We start from the raw sequence: 19,464 nt of genomic DNA, 5'->3' as shown, positions 1-19,464 counted from the left end.
TCGAGACCATCCTGGCTAACATGGTGAAACCCCTTCCCTACTAAAAATACCAAAAAATTAGCCGGGTGTGGTGGCGGGCGCCTGTAGTCCCAGCTACTCAGGAGGCTGAGGCAGGAGAATGGCGTGAACCTGGGAGGCGGAGCTTGCAGTGAGCCAAGATCCTGCCACTGCACTCCAGCCTGGGCGACAGAGTGAGACTCTGTCTCAAATAAATAAATAAATAAATAAAAATTTTATCCCATCTACTTGGATCTTTTGCAACCCATGTTAGATCTTTGATCAAATCTAGCTATACTTGTTAACCGAATTACTAGTCAATAATATACATATTACCAGTGGAATAACTATTTGCCAGATAGATTTCTGTGGAGCGAACTTTTTAACTTTTTGTTTCCATAAACTGCTCTTATGGTCAGAATTGTGTTCCAGCTAAAGCCTGGCACAAGCTTAGGACACGAGGCAGGCCCATGGCTTGGTCTGAATGGTGCTGATTGGAGCGCTTGTCCTCAACTTGCCATGTTCCTGAGATCGAGCCCTCCTGCACTTGTTCACAGGAACTTCTCTTCTCCAGGCATGGGCTTACCACCCCGTAATTGCACAGTTGTAGACCCTGAAGTGTAGCTTCTTTTTTCTCTACGAATCTGGCATCTCCAGAGTCTAACAGAGGTAGGCCAAGCTATTTCAGTTCACCAACAAGTTCTCATTATAACACGATCTGCAGAACAGTTCTTAGATTGGCAGCTTCCAGTTTTAAAGTAAGTTAATATCCCACTTTATCAATATTACAGGTTCCAATTTTTCTTCAATGCATCAGTCTTTGTGATAAGGAATAACTATATCAGTTGTTTTCTTATCTGTTATATGTGGTTAATTATTTGCATTTTCTTGGTATATTGGTGAGTATATGCGTATTTCCTGTTCTAGTCTGGAAGAAGTGTTTTTTCTCCTTAAAAACATTGAGGGAGTGACCTAGGGGTGTGCTGGTAAGCCTGCTCTGGGAAGCGGGGTGGGGGAGTCAGCATTTGCTAGTTTTCCCGTGGTGTGACTGTTTCCTCTGTTGCCCAATTTAAGGTGCCAGGGAAATCTGGTTATAAAATTCTGGAATATTTAGCACTTGACTGTCATCAACCATGCAAGGTGGCTCCAGATACCACTGGAATGAGCTTATCATAAACAATTTAAAAGAATAACAAAATCCAGGCCAGGTGCGGTGGCTCATCTCTGTAATCCCAACATTTTGGGAGACTGAGGTGGAAGGAACGCTTGAGCCCAGGAGTTTGAGACCAGCCCTGGCAACATAACAAGTCCCTGTCTCTACAAAAAATACAAAAGCTGGGCATGGTGGCGTGTGCCTGTTGTTCCAGCTACTTAAGAGGCTGAGGCAGATTGCTTGAGCCCTGGAGGTCGAGGATGCAGTGAGCTGTGATTGTGCCACTGCATTGCAGGCTGGGTGACAGAGTGAGACGCTGTCTCAAAAGGAAACAAGATTAACAAAATCTAAAGAGAAGATTGGTAGTCCTTGAATTCCACGGTGCCTGACTTGTGCCAGGGTAGCCAGGCTTTTAGGGTGAGATAGTTGCAGTCTGGGTGGAGGCGCCTGTTCCCTGGGATTTGCTGTGGCATTTTGCTGCAGGGAGATGTATGACCATGTATAATATAATTGCCTTTCCAGCTCCGGGAAGCAGTTTGTTCGCTATATAAACATGTTGATAAACGACACGACGTTTTTGCTCGATGAAAGTCTGGAGTCTCTGAAGCGAATCCATGAAGTGCAGGAAGAGATGAAGAACAAAGAACAGTGGGACCAGTTGCCCCGGGTGAGGACGTGGTCCAGAAGCTTGGACAGCTTTGCAGGCCATCTGCCTCCGCACACGGGCGGAGCTGCTTTGGGGCTGCATTTGTGGGTCTGATGATATGCGATCTGACATGCTGGGATATTCCTTCCATGAAATCATATTGCAGGGTTGGAATAGGAAAATTCTTAAATACCTTATCTGAAGCTAAGAAATGGGTTGAGAAGTCTTTGAAAATGTACACTGAAAACTTTCTCTGCCTTTTTAATTTTAAAGGGCTTTTTTGGAGAGGAGCTTTTATTGTCTGAATAATATTAAGATACATGAATATAATTAGGAAAGAAATCTCTAGAATTATGTCTGCTGGACAAGAATTTGATTTGTTCCTATGGGCTTCTCTAGGCAACTGTGTGAATCACTCAGGATCCTGGCGGGGTGTTTTTTTCCTTTCAGTTGATCTTGGGTTTTATATTCAGTTATTAATAGAAAAGAGGCCTGGCTTGCCAGGTTCCGTGGAAAGCGCGTGCTGTGCCAGTGCCAGTGCTCTTTCCCGACGTGCGTAGCAGCCACTGAGATCCTTCCTTGGTCGCTTATGAGGCCCTTGACAGTTGCTGGTGACTTCTTTGATTGGCTTAGGTTTATTGATTCTGTTCTTGGAATTGTCAGGCTCAGAATCAGAACTGATTTCCATAAGGGGTTCTTATGTCAAAGTGGGGACTGCTTTTTCTTCACTTTTTCTTTTCTTTTCTTTTCTTTTTTTGAGACAGAGTTTCACTCTTGTTGCCCACGCAGGAGTACAGTGGTGCGATCTTGGTTCACTGCAATCCCCGCTTCTCCGGTTGAAGCAGTTTTCGTGCTTCAGCCTTCCGAATAGCTGGGATTACAGGCGCCTGCCACCACACCTGGCTAATTTTTATATTTTGTTTGTTTGTTTGTTTTTGAGACAGAGTCTTGCTCTTTCATCCATGCTGGAGTGCAGTGGCGTGATCTCAGCTCACTGCAATCTGCCTCCTGGGTACAAGTGATTCTCCTGCCTCAGCCTCCCAAGTAGTTGGGACTACAGGCACCTGTCACTACACCTGGCTTATTTTTTGTATTTTTAGTAGAGACGGGGTTTCACCGTGTTAGCCAGGATGGTCTCGATCTCCTGACCTCGTGATCTGCCTTCCTCGGCCTCCCAAAGTGCTGGGATTACAGGCGTGAGCCATTGCGCCCGGCCAATTTTTGTATTTTTAGTAAAGACAGGGTTTCACCATGTTGGCCAGGCCCGTCTTGAACTCCTGACCTCAGGTGATCCATCCACCTCAGCCTCCCAAAGTGCTGGGACTACAGGCGTGAGTCACCATGCCCAGCCTTTTTTTTTTTTTTTTTCCTTTTTTCAACTTTTATTTTTCTAATTTCAACTTTTATTTTAGATTCAGGGGATGGGGTACATGTGCAGGTTTGTTACATGGGTATATCGTGATGCTGAGGTTTTATGATTCAACCTGTCACCCAGGGAGTGAGCATAATACCTAATAGGTAGTTTTTCAACCCTCACTCCTCCCTCACTCCCCTCCCTTGTAGTCCCCAGTGTCTGTTGTTCTCATCTCCGTCCGTGTGTACCAATGTTTAGCTCCCATTTATAACTGCTTTTCTTCTTATGTATTAAAGTTCTACCCATTCTCTGAGTAAGGTCCTATCCAAATACTCCCTCAGGTTTGTCTTCGCCAATCAGCATAGCTGAAAATTCTCACCTTTCTCCTTACTTCTGTAACACCCACTTTATGCCATTCACAGTGCTTGGTATGCCCAGCTTATATTTTATTTACTTATTTGTTTTTTATTATTATTAATAAATAAAGACAGAGTGTTGATCTGTCGCCTTGGCTGGAGTGCAGTGGCAGGATCATAGCACACCACAGCCTCAACCTCCTGGGCTCAAGTGATCCTCCTGACTCAGCCTTTGTAGATCCAAATAGCTGGATCTACAAGCATGTACCACCACACTTGGCTAATTAAAAAATTTTTTTTTATGGAGACAAGGTCTCACATGCTTGCTTCAGCAGCACGTATACTAACATTGGAACAATACAGAGAAGATTACCATGGCCCCTGCTCGAGGATGACATGCAAATTCATAAAGTGTTCCATTCTTTAAAAATAAATATTAGGCCGGGGACGGTGGCTCACGCCTGTAATCCCAGCAGTTTGGAAAGCCGAGGCGGGTGGATCACAAGGTTAAGAGATCAAGAACATCCTGGCCAACATGGTGAAACCCCATCTCTACTAAAAATACAAAAATTAGCTGGGTGTGGTGGCACGCCACTGTAGTCCCAGCTACTCCGGAGGCTGAGGCAGGAGAATTGCTTGAACCCAGGAGGCGGAGGTTGCAGTGAGCCAAGATCGCGCCGCTGCACTCCAGCCTGGGCAACAGAGTGAGACTCCATCTCAAATAAATAAATAAATATTAAAGAGAGAGAGTCTTGCTAGTTTTCCCAAGCTGGTCTTATATTTTATTTACTTATTATTTTTATTATTAAATTATTTTTTATTTTATTTTATTTTATTTTTTGAGACAGAGTCTCACTCTGTCACCCAGGCTGTAGTGCAGTGGCGCAATCTTGGCTCAATTTATGCCTGCTGGGATTACAGGCATGCACCACCACGTCCAGCTAATTTTTGTATTTTTAGTAGAGATGGAATTTTGCCATGTTGGCCAGGCTGGTCTTGAACTCCTGGCCTCAAGCAATCCACCCACCTCAGCCTCCCAAAGTACGGGGGTTACAGACATGAGCCACCGTGCCCAGCCTTATTATTATTATTATTATTTTTTAATAGAAACAGAGTCTTGGCCGGGCACGGTGGCTCATGCCTGTAATATCAGCACTTTGGGAGGCCGAGGCCAGCAGATCACCTGAGGTCAGGAGTTTGAGACCAGCCTGGCCAACATGGCAAAACCCAGTGTCTACTAAAAATACAAAATTTAGCCAGGCATGGTGGCAGGTGCCTGTAATCCCAGCTACTTGGAAGGCTGAGGTGGGAGAATCACTTGAACCCAGGAGGCGGAGGTTGCAGTGAGCTGATACCGTGCCACTACATTTCACATTTCAGCCTGGGCAACAGAGCGAGACTCCGTCTCAAAAAAGAAAAAAAAAAAAAAGAAAGAAAGAGAGTCTTGCTCTTTCGCCCAGGCTGGAGTGCAATGGCAGATCTTAGCTCACTACAGCCTACAACCTCCTGGCCTCAAGCAGTCCTCCCACCTCAGCCTCCCAAAATGCTGGGATTATAGTTGTGAGCCACCATGGCCAGCCAGCGTATATTTTAGATGTTGGAATGCAGGTCTATAGCACATTCTCATATTCATAGTCAGTACTTAATAGCATTTGTTTATGAGCCAACTGAACAAATAATATTGATTTTTTCCTGTGTTAATGGATGAAAAAGGCCCAAATATTTCCCACAATTGCTATTTCAGAAATAATTTTTATTTGGCTTTGAAGTCGCTTTCTACCTCCCACTGCCCTGGCTGTTCCTGCTCATCTCCCTGACGTCTGAGCTTGGTGAGCTCCAGCACTCAGCCCTTAGGCTTCAATTTCTTTCCCATTCGTGCTCTCTAGGTTAGTGTTTCTCAACGAGGGCACTAGTTGGAATTTTGAGCCTAGTGGAATTTGGTATAATAATAACTCATGATGAGAAACCGTCCCATATATTGCAGGACATTTAGGATCTCTGTTTCCTGCCATTTAATGTCAGGGATGTACCCTCCTACCCCCAGCCTTCAGGCAACGAGAAACACTGTCACACATAACCTGATGTGCCCCGGTGAACATCACTGCGTGGTGAGCTCAGGTATTCCAAGGCGTTAAATACCTGTATTCTAAAGACCCCAGAATGTGTCTTCCCAGCTCAGATCTGACTGTAGGCTTGTAGACCAAGTATTTGTCTAATCAGTGTCTCAAACTCACCGTGTCCAAAACGGAACCCTTGATGTTGTCCACATCTCCTGCCTGAGTTTGCCCAATCTCAGTAAATGGCGCCTTCATTCTACCAGCTGCTCAGGCTCAATGCTTTGGAGTTGTTCTTGATTTCTCTGCATCTCTCAGCAAATGCCTCTAGGCTCTGTCTTAAAATATATCCATTATCTAACCTCTTCTCAGCACCTCCAGACTGTTGGCATCTCTTACCTGGGTTATTGCAGCAGCCCACTGCTTGGTCTTCAACCTCCACTCTTGAGCATGTCCATATCAGGGATGGTGTTAAAAATCTGTCTGATCAACATCACCACTCAGCTCAGCCATTTTGGGCTTCCCTTCTCACTCAGAGCCAAATCCTATGATGAGAGCAGCCTACAGCACACAGAAGGACCTGGCCCCACAATGTTTCTGCTCTCAGCTTTGGACAGTCTCTCCTCCACTCACTCTACCCCAGCCAGACTCACCTCCTGGCCCTTCCACTGACACGTGAGGGCCTTTACACCTGCTCTTCCCCCTACCTGGAATGTTCTTCCCTCAGATTTTCCTGACTCCTTCAGATATGCTCTCCCTCAGGGAGACCTTCCCTGACCACCCTTTCCAGAATAGCATTCCCTGACCCCTGACCCTGCCTCATTTTTACTCATCACTGTCAGACTTACTGTGTGTCTGTTTGGGTATTTGTTTCTATGAAGCAGATCCTCCCTAACGGAATCTAAGCTGCATGAGAGTTGGGAGCCTTTTTATTCTGTCTCCAGTGCCCAAAGGCTGTAGAAGGGCCTGTTGAGACACCCAGGTACACATTTAGGTAGTTCACGCCTGACTGTTCTTGTGTCTTTCCTGGGCTGCCTTTCTTTCAGTAGGCTCATTCTTGACCAGGGAACGGCAGGCCCCCCAGTATCCCTGCAGAATCTCCATCAAGCACAGACTGGAGCACTTTCCCAGAGGGCACTCACCGGCCAACTTCAGCTCTTCCAGCTGTGTTCCTTTCCCAACAAGAAAAGACCTCTGAACAGATGTAAGAATTGAGGCTTTTCCTGATGGGTCTGTGTTTGATCCGTTTCAGAGCCTGCAGTGCAGTACCTGATTGTATCCATGAGCCAAACAGCTCTTACTATCTCCTCCCCAGCCCATGGCAGAGTTGAAGGAGGAGAGTGCGCCAGAGGCTAGCATGCTGACAGTTCTGTGGTGTGACAGCCTCACAGTGTGGAAAGACAAAATTTTAAAAGCTTGGTAGTCCATAGACACTTGTAGAGGCAGAGAGGCAGACCCCATAGGCCTCAATACGGTGGCACACTGCATCTCATAGTTTTAAAATAATGAAGACTGGCTGAGCATGGTGGCTTACACCTGTAATCCCAGCACTTTGGGAGGCCTAGGTGGGCAGATCAGTTGAGGTCAGGAGTTTGAGACCAGCCTGACCAACATAGTGAAACCCCATCTCTACTAAAAATACAAAAATTAGGCCAGGCGCAGTGGCTTACGCCTGTAATCCCAGCTCTTTGGGAGGCCGAGGTGGATGGATCACCTGAGGTCAGGAGTTCGAGACCAGCCTGGCCAACATGGCGAAACCCCAATCTTTACCAAAAATACAAAAATTAGTCAAGCATGGTGGCACGCACATGTAATCCCAGCTACTCGGGAGGCTGAGGCAGGAGAATGGCTCAAACCCTGGAGGCGGAGATTGCAGTGAGCCAAGATCATGCCACTGCACTCCAGCCTGGGCAACAGAGTGAGACCCTGTCTCAAAATAAATAAATAAATAACACACACACACACACACACAATTAGCTGGGCGTGGTGGCCCACTCCTGTAATCCCAGCTACTTGGGAGGCTGAGACATGAGAATCACTTGAACCCGGGAGGCAGAGGTTACAGTGAGCCGAGATTGTGCCACTGCACTCTAGCCTGGGTGACAGGGCAAGACTCTATCTCAAAAAAAAAAATAACAGTAATAATAGAGGGCCGGGCACGGTGGCTTACGCCTGTAATCCCAACACTTTGGGAGGCCAAGGCAGGCAGATCACCTGACATCAGGAGTTCGAGACCAGCCTGATCAACATGGAGAAACCCTGTCTCTACTAAAAATACAGAATTAGCCGGGCATGGTGACACATGCCTGTAGTCCCAGCTACTCGGGAAGCTGAGGCAGAAGAATCACTTGAACCTGGGAGGCGGAGGTTGCGGTGAGCCGAGATCGCGCCATTGCACTCCAGCCTGGGCAACGAGCGAAACTCCGTCTCAAAAAATAAATAAATAAAATAATAATAATAATAATAATAATAATGGTGACTAAGTAAAAGTTATTATTAAGGGAAATAAACTACCCTTTCTTAGTGCCATGATGTGTGTCAGATACTATGTTCGATTATCTTATTTCATCCTGAATAGAAGTTGATGGTGACTTTTTTTTTTTTTTTTTTTTTTTTTTTTTGAGACGGAGTCTCACTGTCACCAGGCTGGAGCTCACTGCAGCCTCAGCCTTCTGGGTTCAAGCAGTTCTCCTGCCTCAGCCTCCCGAGTAGCTGGGACTACAGCCATGCACCACCATCCCCAGCTAATTTTTGTATTTTTAGTAGAGACGGGGTTTCACCATGTTGGCCAGGGTGGTCTCGATCTCTTTACCTCGTGATTCGCCCACCTTGGCTTCGCAAAGTGCTGGGATTACACGCATGAACCACCGCGCCTGGCAGATGGTGACTTCTTTTATCATTGAGGAAGCGGAGGCTCATAGGAGTTAAATAAGGCACCAACATCACCTGGCTGGAAGTCTCAAAGAGCTCCGATGCTGAAAGGATGAAACTTCAGTTATCTGGGACATGTGGCGGGCGGTTCCATCATTCCCTAAGCATGTTGGGTTTATCGCACACTTTCCGGTTATGTGCTTGGCGCTTTGCTGAGCTGATGACCAGGACCGAGCCTTACTCAGCGTCTGTTCGATGTGTCCTAGGATCAGCAGCAGGCTCGTCAGTCTCAGCTTGCTCAGGACGAGCGTGTGTCCCGCTCTTACCTCGCCCTGGCCACCGAAACCGTGGACATGTTCCACATCCTCACGAAGCAGGTCCAGAAACCCTTCCTCAGACCGGTGAGTAGAAACCAGGGGCTCTGTTTGGTGGTTTGGACTCCACATTCAGACTCTCTCACTTATAACTTTAGCAGTTGTTGAAGTCCTGGAAATTTTAGGATCACAGTCATCAATAAGTGAAATTCTGTTACTGATTTTGTTCCCAGTTATGCTAATTGATACAGACTCTGCTGATGGACTGAAGAGCAGATGTCTGATGTCACCACATAGTCTACAGCCACTTCCAAATGCCTTACTGCACTTTGTGCTTAGACAGTACATTGGATTATTCATGTTGATGTCATGACATATTTTCACCATTATTGATTCCTATATTTTACTTATAGAAAAAGCATAAGGTGCCAGGCGCGGTGGCTCACGCCTGTAATCCCAGCACTTTGGGAGCCCAAGGCAGGCAGATCACAAGGTCAGGAGATCGAGACCATCCTGGCTAACACAGTGAAACCCCATCTCTACTAAAAGCACAAAAAATTAGCCGGGCGTGGTGGCGGGCGCCTGTAGTCCCAGCTACTCAGGAGGCTGAGACAGGAGAATGGCGTGAACCCGGGAGGCGGAGCTGGCAGTGAGCCGAGATCGCGCCACTGCACTCCAGCCTGGGCAACAGAGTGAGACTCCGTCTCAAAAAAAAAAAAAGAGGAAGAAAAAGCATAAGGTAACAGCTGTTGACAATGGAAGGATATTAAGTAGAATAATTGAGACCGTGTAAAATCTTTGGCTCTCTTAGCTGTACCTTTGTTACACTCAGGAAGCCAAAGGTTAATGGGAGCCGGCCATCACTAGGGTTTATGGTGGATTGCAAATAGTCAGAATGTTTGTTCTCAACGAATAAGACCTGTTTCCTGTTTCTAAAATTGAAACTGAGCAGCATCACTGAAGATCTCTGCCCTGCTTCAGCCACCCCCACCACAAAGTGGAGAAGTTGTATGGTGTGGCCAGGACAAGGGTCGTGAGGAAGGCAAGACGGGGACCTAAGATTCGGTAGCCATTTGCCTATGTGGAGACATGTTTACTTTACAATGGAATATGATGTTACTGCATATTTCCCCTGATTTTCTGTATTTGCTCTTACCTCCGTTATGTGACTCCTGTCATCTCCAGCAGAGGCACTACTGCCACTCCCTGGCCTGGGGACAACTCTTTTCCACCCTTTTAACTTTCCACCTCATGTCTTTTCATAAACAGATTTCAGTGCAAGAGCCATGGAACACGAAACAAAACAGCTCACTGCCCAGACACTGGCCTCCCTTCAAGGTTTGCAGAATTCTGTGAAGGCCAGATGGTAAATAGTTGATTAATTCCTCTGTAACAAGGTCAACACCCACCTATTTTGTACACTTGTTGGGAAGACTAAGCGAAAACACACATAGAAGTACCTGGCGTAAGGGCGGGCACAGTGGCTCATGCCTGTAATCCCAGCACTTTGAGAGGCCAAGAAGGGTGGATCACCTGAGGTCAGGAGTTCCAGACCAGCCTGGCCAACATGGCGAAACCCCGTCTCTACTAAAAATACAAAAATTAGCCAGGCATGGTAGTGCATGCCTGTAATCCCAGCTACTTGGGAAGCTGAGGCAGGAGAATCACTTGAACCCAAGAGGCAGAGGTTGCAGTGAGCCGAGATCATGCCACTCCAACCTGGGTAACAGAGCAAGACTCTTCTCAAAAATAAATAAATACATTTATTTTAAGGCCTGCTCATAGACCTGAGCCATCTGTACACTGTAGCCCTGTTCTTTTGGTCCCAGCCTGTGCCTGTGCCTGCTGTGATGTTTTCATTTCGTTTGCTACACTGTTTACTATCTGGCCTTCGCAGACAAAGTGTAAAGGCATTTCATTTTGCAAACCTTTAAGGTTTGTATTTTCACCTTCTTTACTGACTAGCTCAGATCTCTCCTACTTCAAACAGAATGACCAACTCTGTCCTGTTATGACTCCTTTATTTCACAGCTTCTCAACAATGAAATACAGGAGTACTCTGTGCAAAAGCAAATTCTTGAAAAGCTAAGTATATGTTGAATTTGTATAAATCCAGTTATTACATTTCATGAAAACCTTGTGATTTAAAGGAATGCTTTCATGACTCCCTTTTATGGCCAGTGTTTAATGCTCTCTAAGCCACATCTTCCTGTTTCAGGTTTGCTTAAAACCATGTATGCCCAACCGTAGTGGGTACTGAGTCAGCTTGTGAGATTACTGCATAGATTATTACTATTTTCCAGGTGTTTCATTTAAGTTTACTCTGTCTCATTGACTAGATTTAAAACTATTCAAGGCACAACTTTTATCTTCTTTCCTTGCATTACTTTGTTATTTGTATCTGATAAGTACATAAGAATGACACAGACTGAACAGCCAGGGGCTTTTAACATTTATGGGGAAAAAAGTTTATGAAATATTGGCTGGAAGAGCTGACTCAAAACTTTTTTGGCTCAGATAATGGTAAGATTTGTATATTTTTCGCTCTTTACTTGTTTCTCAATGAATTTGGAGTGATACTTTTTTTTAATTAAAAGCATAAATGTAAAGAAAAGTTTGGCTTCTGTTGGTATTTATAAATAAATATTTCATCAGCCTGCAACATTCCATTAAGTATTATAATTATCAGATCAGAAATGGGGAATAAAGTTGGAATATAATGTTGTCTTTCTTCAGCTTATGATACACAGCACCTGTAAGGATTCTTTGAAGATTAATCCAACCAATTCCTGTTCCTCCACTGAAATGGGAGTTTTTGGTCCTTTTCACTTGTCTCAACAGCATGAATTGTCCTATTATCCTGTGATTTCCTAGGAACTTGGACCCCGATTGGCTGCAATGCTGAACTTTAATCTTCAGCAACTCTGTGGCCCCAAGTGCCGTGACCTGAAAGTTGAAAACCCTGAGAAATACGGCTTTGAACCAAAGAAGCTGTTGGACCAACTGACGGATATTTACTTACAGCTGGACTGCGCTCGGTTCGCGAAAGCCATTGCTGACGACCAGGTCAGTGAGTCAAGTTGGTCTCTCTGTGAGTTTACTGGCAGATCAGGAGATAATAACCACAGTGGCCAGGGAACTTGTCTGGTGTAAATGAAGATGAGTGGGTTGTTTTCCTTTGAGTGTGAAGGGCAGATTCGGGCTGGGTGCGGTGGCTCAGGCCTGTAATCCCAACACTTTGGGAGGCCGAGGCAGGGGGATTGCTTGAGGCCAGACTGCAGTGAGCCATGATTGCACCACCACACTCCAGAATGGGTGAGAGAGTGAGATCCTGTCTCAAAAACACCGTGGCCCACGCCTGTAATCCCAGCACTTTGGGAGGTCGAGGCGGGCAGATCAAGAGGTCAGGAGTTTGAGACCAGCCTGGCCAACATGGTGAAACCCTGTCTCTACTACAGATACAAAAAATTACCTCGGTGTGGTGGGTGCACGCCTGTAATCCCAGCTACTCGGGAGGCTGAGGCAGGAGAATCGCTTGAACCCAGGAGGCAGAGGTTTCAGTGAGCCGAGATTGTGCCACTGCACTCCAGCCTGGGCAACAGGGTGAGACTGTGTCTCAAAATAAATAAATAAGTAAGTAAGTAAGTAAAAAACAAAAGTAAAGAGCAGATTTGGCGCTCTGAGCCCTCTCCAGCTGAGTTCTTACCCCATCTTTTTAAGGGCCTTCTTGACAAATCCATTACATTTCTGAAAAGAGCCCGGTTTCTCAAGGGATCAGAATCTTCTTCCCTAGTCTCCTGCTAGAGTGCTGTTATTTTGGGGGTTGTCCGGATTGAAAACCTTGTGTGGTTTTCTTTACATTTTTCCCTGTCCTTTATTCCGTGGGTCTCCTGTGAGCAGATCTGTCTATGTGTGCTTCATTTCCACAGCCACCGATTTAGGCTAAGCTGTCCCTGTGTGATCTTCTAGTCATCCCATAAAGGGCTGGCCCCCTCCATGGTCTGTTCTGCCTCATTTTCAACGTCCTCACAGCTAATGTTTATTAACTGTACATCGCATTTCACCCACTTTTCATATCTCCACCCATTTAGTCCTCACAAAATCCTTTGATGTAGGTTCTATGAAGTCTTTGTTTTAAAGTGAGGAAAGAGGCACAGAGAGGTTAAATAGCTGCTCAAGGTCACAGAGTTAGTGTGGGACAGAGGCACGATCGATGTCCAGGCAGCCTGGCCTTGAACCCATATCCTCAGTCTCTCTGCTGTCCACTTAAAATGCCCACAAAGAACCATGCTTGTTTCTGTGTCTGTCGTTGTTCACGCTACTTATCCAAATACTATTCATGGCTCAGGTTAATCATCAGTAGGCATTCTAGAAGGTTCTTTACACATATCTCATCCAAGGGAGTAATATTACAATAGAAGCATTGTAGGTACTTTTTTTTAATGACAGCTTTATTGAGCTATAACTCACATATGTAGGTGCTTTCTGATGTAGCAGGGGAAGTGGTCTTAACAAAGGATTTGCAGTGAAAAAAAATACATAGTCATGTGCTGTTTCTGTCAATGATGGACCACAAAGACCATGTGGCCCCATCATATTATAATACCGTATTTTCACTGTACCTTTTCTATGTTTAGAATACTCACCATTGTGTTACAACTGCCGACAGGATTCAGTACAGTCCCACACTGTACAGGTTTGTAGCCTAGGAGCAATAGGCTATACCATAGAGCCTCGACGTGGTGTAGGCCACGCCATCTAGGTTTGTGTAAGTAAATTCTATGATGTTTACACAACAACGAAATTGCCTAACAAGACATTTCTCAGAGCGACACATGACTGTATGTCTAAAGCAGTTTTATCATACAAAGTAGTGGTCCGTTAGAGGGTTAGGAAATTTTAGTTACTTGTAGGAGATGTTAAAATATATACTGCTGGCTGGGCACAGTGGCTCACGCCTATAATCCCAGCACTTTGGGAGGCCGAGGTGGGCAGATCACAAGGTCAGGAGATCACGACCATCCTGGCTAACACGGTGAAACCCCGTCTCTACTAAAAAAATTAGCCGGGCGTGGTGGCGGGCACCTGTAGTCCCAGCTACTCGGGAGGCTGAGACAGGAGAATGGCGTGAGCCCAGAAGGCAGAGCTTGCAGGGAGCGGAGATTGAGCCACTGCACTCCAGCCTGGGTGACAGAGCAAGACTCCGTGTCAAAAAAAAAAAAAAATATATATATATATATATATATATATATATATATATCTCGCTTTACTAGCCCCCGTCTATATAATACTGCACTGATTTAGAAACAGAAGGCAAGTCATAGCCTGCAGTGAGGGAAAGAAAAGGGAAGCACTTACCCACTGAGGTGGGGTCCACACCTGACTGTAGCTGGTGTCTCCAGCCCAGCCAGAGGTCGGTGTGGAAAGCCCTGGGGCTCTTCCATCGTTACCGTAGAGAGACTTGCAAGAGCTATTTAGTGTGTGCCCTCTCCAGGGTGGTTGTGCTGTGGCTGCCACATCACAGGCGCTTAATGTAACACACAGAAGGTTTCGGTGTGGGTGGGCACAGCACGCCCAGTGAGGTGATGCAAAGCAAGTGGGTGACAAAGGAATGCTTTGAGCAGCCTTGCTTTGGTGACCAACCACACATTGCATTGTCTGGTCATGCCTTAGATTATGGTGGTGGCCTCTGGTGGCACCTGGCTTGAGTCGTCGACAGCAGTTTCTGGCACAGTGACACACGGGGCTCCTTGAATGTCTAAATAGTCCTGTTCTTCCAGAGCGGTGAAACAAACACACATGTGCCAGTGACACATGGAGAGAAAAGCATATTTTAAGAAGTGTTGGGGCTGGGCGCAGTGGCTCACACCTATAATCCCAGCACTTTGGGAGGCCAAGGTGGGTGAATCGTGAGGTCAGGAGTTCGAGACCAGCCTGGCCAAGATGATGAAACCCCATCTCTACTAAAAATACAAAAATTAGCCAGGCACGGTGGAAGGTGGCTGTAATTCCAGCTACTTGGAGGCTGAGGCAGGAGAATAGCTTGAACCCGGGAGGCAGAGGTTGCAGTGAGCTGAGATTGCGCCGCTGCACTCTAGCCTGGGTGACAGAGCAAGACTCCATATCAAGAAAAGAAAAGAAAAAAAAGTATTGGGCTGGGTGCGGTGGCTCACACCTGTAATCCCAACACTTTGGGGAGCCGAGGCAGGCAGATCACCTGAGGTCAGGAGTTTGAGACCAGCCTGGCTAACATGGTGAAACCCTGTTTCTACTAAAAATACAAAAAAATTAGCCAGGCATGGTGGTGTGCACCTGTAATCCCAGCTACTCGGGAGGCTGAGGCAGGAGAATCGCTTGAACCCGGGAGTTGGAGGTTGCAGTGAGCCGAGATCATGCCATTGCACTCCAGCTTGGGCAACAAGGGTGAAACTCCGTCTCAAAAAAAAAAAAAAAAAAAAAAAGAAGTGTTTTTGCTTCCTTTCACGGTGTGGTGTGTATGCTGATTGTTGGGTATTTTCTGTTTATATTGGCCATAAGCTGATGAGGGGACTGCTTACTTGATTGTTTTAGAAGAGAGCTTTGGTGGGGCAGGGGGCGGTAAGTGCAGAAGGACGGACGGTTGGCAAGCACTGGGGAAGAGGTTGTAGAATTGCATTTTCTTCTTTGGAAGCAGCAGTATCTTAGTTTGCTTTGGTATGTCTTAGTTTGGTTTGGTATGTCTTGTTTTCTGGGAAACACAAAGGAAGAAGAAAATGACAGCTTTGCAGGTAAAGAAACTGAGAGGCTTCTCTCCCTCTATACCAAGAGTAGGCTGAAGATCCGTGTCCAGAAGGCTGACAAAAAGGTGCCTGGGTGAAGAGCCACTGAGCTTGATGCCCAGGAATCTGAGGGCAGAGCTCCACGCCAGAGAAGTGGGATACCACATTGGTCCTGGGAGCCAAGAGGACCAGGACAGGGAGATGTTAAAGTGGCCAAGACTGTGTCTTCATGGGCAGACGCCAGTTCCATGGACAGACTGCATATCTGTCGTCCATGAAGCATTGTCTGTTAACACCATTTTCCATTAAAAAAGAAAAAAGATTCAGCATCTACTTAGAAAATAAAAAAAAAATAGCCAGGAGCGGTGGCTCACCCCTGTAATCCCATCACTTTGGGAGGCCGAGGCAGGTGATCACAAGGTCAGGAGATCGAGACCATACTGGCTAACACGATGAAACCCCATCTCTACTAAAAATACAAAAAATTAGCCAGGTGTGGTGGCGGGCACCTGTAGTCTCAGCTACTTGGGAGGCTAAGGCAGGAGAATGGCATGAACTTGGGAGGTGGAGCTTGCAGTGAGCCGAGATCGCGCCATTGCACTCCAGCCTGGGCGACAGAGCGAGACTCTATCTCAAAAAAATAAATAAATAAATAAAAATAAATTAAAATAAAATAAAAATCCCATCAGAGTCACGCTTCCCTCATGCAGTCAGTCTTTCCTCAGTAATTGCTCCCTCCTCTAACCTACCAGAATATGAGTCTGCATCTCACAAATTTAATGCTTCATTTTCTTGTTATTTTTTTCTTCTTTACTGAGGTAAAATTAATATATAACATAAAAGTAACCATTTAAAAGTGTACCATTTGGTGGCATGTAGTACAGTCACAGCATTGCACAGCCACCACCTCTACCTAGTTCCACAACATGTATCACCGCAAAAGGAAAACCCTTAAAGCAGTCACTGTCTAGACCCCCTTGCCCCAGCCCCTGGCAACCACAAATCTGCCTCTCTCTTTTCCTATTTTTGGATTTACCTATTCACCTATCTGGGATATTTCATATAAACGGACTTATACAGTGTGTAACCTTTTATGTCTGGCTTCTTTCACTTAGCGTCATGTTTCAAGGTTGGTTCATTTGTGTTGTAGAATGTATCAGTATTTCATTCGTTTTCATGGCTGAATAATATTTCATTGTATGGATATACCACTATTTGTTTATCCTCATCCATTGATAGACATTTGGGTTGTCTCCAACCTTTGGCTCTTGTAAATAGTGCTGCTATGAACATTTGTGTAAAAGTATTTAAACACCTGTTTTCAGTTATTTCGGGTATACACTTGGGAGTGGGATTGTTGGTCATGTGGTAATTCCATGTTTAACTTTTTGAGGGATGCCAGAATGTTTTCTACAGCTGCCACCCATTTGACATTCCCACCGGCAATGTATAAGGTTTAAGTTTCCATTCTTTTTCATTTTTTTCTTTTGTTTACTTTATATTCTTTCCATCATGAAGTTTAAATTAAACATGTTAATTTGTTTTTGTTTCTTAAATACTCATCCTAGTGGGAGTGACGTGGTATTTCATTGTGGTTTTGATTTGTATTTCCCTAATGTCAAATACCACTGGACACCTTTTCATGTGCTTGCTGGCCATTTTTATATTTTCTTGGGAGCAATGTCTATTCATGTTCTTTGCCCATTTTTTAATTGAGTTGTTTGTGTTTTTGCTGTTGCGTTGGAGGAGTTCTTGTTTTTTGTTTTTTGGGTTTTTTTTCAGACGGAGTCTCCCTCTGTTGCCCAGGCTGGAGTGCAGTGGTGCGATCTCAGCTCACTGCAACCTCCACCTCCCAGATTCAAGCAATTCTCTTGCCTCAGCCTCCCGAGTAGCTGGGATTACAGGCGTGCATCATCACGCCTGGCTAATTTTTTTTGTATTTTTAGTAGAGACGGGGTTTCACCATGTTAGCCAGGATGGTCTCGATCTCCTGACCTCATGATCCGCCCACCTCGGCCTCGCAAAGTGCTGGGATTACAGGAGTGAGCCACCGCGCCCAACCAGAAGAGTTCTTTATGTATTCTGGATGCTAGGTGATATCAGATGATACATGTATCATTGGATGTATGATTTGCAGATATTCTTGTGTTAGTCTATTGTATCACTATACAGAAATACCCAAGGCTGGGTACTGTATAAAGAAAAGAGGTTTAGACTGGGCACAGTGGCTCACGCCTGTAATCCCACCACTTTGGGAGGCCAAGGTGGGCAGATCACCTGAGGCCGGGAGTTCGAGACCAGCCTGGCCAACATGGCAAAACCCTGTCTCTACTAAAAATACAAAAAAAGTAGCCAGCCGTGGTGGCGCACACCTGTAATCCCAGCTACTCGGGAGGCTGAGGCAGGAAAATCACTTGAATCCAGGAGGTGGAGGCTTCAGTGAGCCGAGATCGTGCCTCTGCACTCCAGCCTGGGTGACAAAGCGAGACTCCGTCTCAAAAATTAAAAATAAAATTAAATGGGCGTAGTGGCATGCACCTGTAGTCCCAGCTACTTGGGTGGCTAAGGTGAGAGGATTGCTTGAGCCCAGGAGTTTGAGGCTGCAGTGAGCCATGATTGCACCACTGCACTCCAGCCTAAGCAACATAATGAGACTCTGTCTCAAAATATATATATATTTATAGTAAAACATATATGGCAAAAACACTGGCCACTTGTTTGGGGATGGTGATACAAATACAAATATATATCATCACTAAGCAAGTGGCCAGTGTTTTTGCCATATATGTTTTACTATAAATACAAACTACAACATACTTTGCTGTTTGGCATGGCAGTGATTTTTATGAATTAGACACCTGTGAGGTAGATGTTACTCTGCCCGTTTTACACTCAAAGAACCTGGGCTCAGGAGGGTTCAGATTTGCCTACAGCCACACAGCTGGTAGGTGGTAGAGCCAGAATTCAAGTTCAGATTTGTGTGGGTCCATGGTGGGCACCTGTCCTCCACTCCACATCTTCCCTTCCTGGGGACATAAATCGTGTCTGTTCCCAGGCCTATTCATCAGTTCACCAGGGTGGTCTAACATCCATGGAGCCCCTGACATGTGCTAGTGCTGAACTAAATGAGCTTGAAGAGGCTTGAAAGTGAACAGGAGAAAGCTCCTCTAGAGTATGAACAATAGTGAATTGTTTTTACCATGCTTACCTTTGTGGAAGAGAGCTGAAATTTTCACCTCTTCTTTCTTATAGGCTGCCAGGGCACAGTGCCCCCCAAGGACTGAAATAGACTAGATTTCCTTCTCTTTTTAATGTTTAAACTTTAAAAGAAATGAGTGCTAGCTGTAAAAATTAAAAAAAAAAAAAAAACCCATCTGCTTCAGTCCTGCAGCCCTCTCCAGAGGGAGTGACCTCGTACAGTTTGGCACATATTATTCCAGTCTTTATCCATTTGTAAGCATAAAAAGTGCATACTTTTATGTGGCTATAAATGCATAAAGACTTGGATATGTAAAATATATAAGTGTATATATAATTTTAGGGCTTTTTTAGGGGGGGAAAATCCACAAATGGATTATACTTTGGATATTTTCTGCAGCTCGCCTTTTTCCACCTGACATACATTTACGTCTCACATTGCCATTCCTCCTTTGCAGAGATCCTACAGTAAGGAATTGTTTGAAGAAGTTATTTCAAAGATGCGGAAGGCAGGGATCAAATCCACAATAGCGATAGAAAAATTTAAGCTGCTCGCCGAGAAAGTAGAGGAGATAGTGGCCAAGAATGCACGCGCAGAAATCGACTACAGCGACGCTCCTGATGAGTTCAGAGGCAAGTGGACTCGTCGTTTTCATGCTGATTTCTTTTGAGTTAACTGGAAATTGATAACATTACAAGAGGACGTCCTGTGCTATTAATTTTTTAATGATGTGCTAGAGCTGCTTTTTGAGACAATCTGTCT

At 45.3% G+C, this 19,464-nt stretch overlaps 1 protein-coding gene and 1 non-coding gene across 9 annotated transcripts in view; both read left to right on the top strand.

Moving 5' to 3' along the window:
• The window catches only part of UBE4B (ubiquitination factor E4B), a 148,331-nt gene that overhangs the window by 126,578 nt on the left and 2,289 nt on the right, over positions 1-19,464 (top strand). For all 8 annotated transcript variants that reach the window (XM_054440103.2, XM_054440095.2, XM_063668065.1 and 5 more), the window contains 4 exons: positions 1,673-1,817; positions 8,698-8,832; positions 11,620-11,811; positions 19,160-19,334. In XM_054440103.2, coding sequence (XP_054296078.1) covers positions 1,673-1,817; positions 8,698-8,832; positions 11,620-11,811; positions 19,160-19,334 — 647 coding nt within the window. The remainder of the gene's footprint in view (positions 1-1,672; positions 1,818-8,697; positions 8,833-11,619; positions 11,812-19,159; positions 19,335-19,464) is intronic.
• On the top strand, positions 3,830-3,932 carry LOC129023077 (U6 spliceosomal RNA). The gene has a single exon (XR_008496661.1). It is a non-coding gene; the product is annotated as a U6 spliceosomal RNA (small nuclear RNA).

Source organism: Pongo pygmaeus, chromosome 1 (genome assembly GCF_028885625.2).
Source record: "Pongo pygmaeus isolate AG05252 chromosome 1, NHGRI_mPonPyg2-v2.0_pri, whole genome shotgun sequence".
NCBI classification, from domain to species: Eukaryota; Metazoa; Chordata; class Mammalia; order Primates; family Hominidae; genus Pongo; species Pongo pygmaeus.
This window is presented reverse-complemented; position numbering and strand designations above follow the sequence as displayed.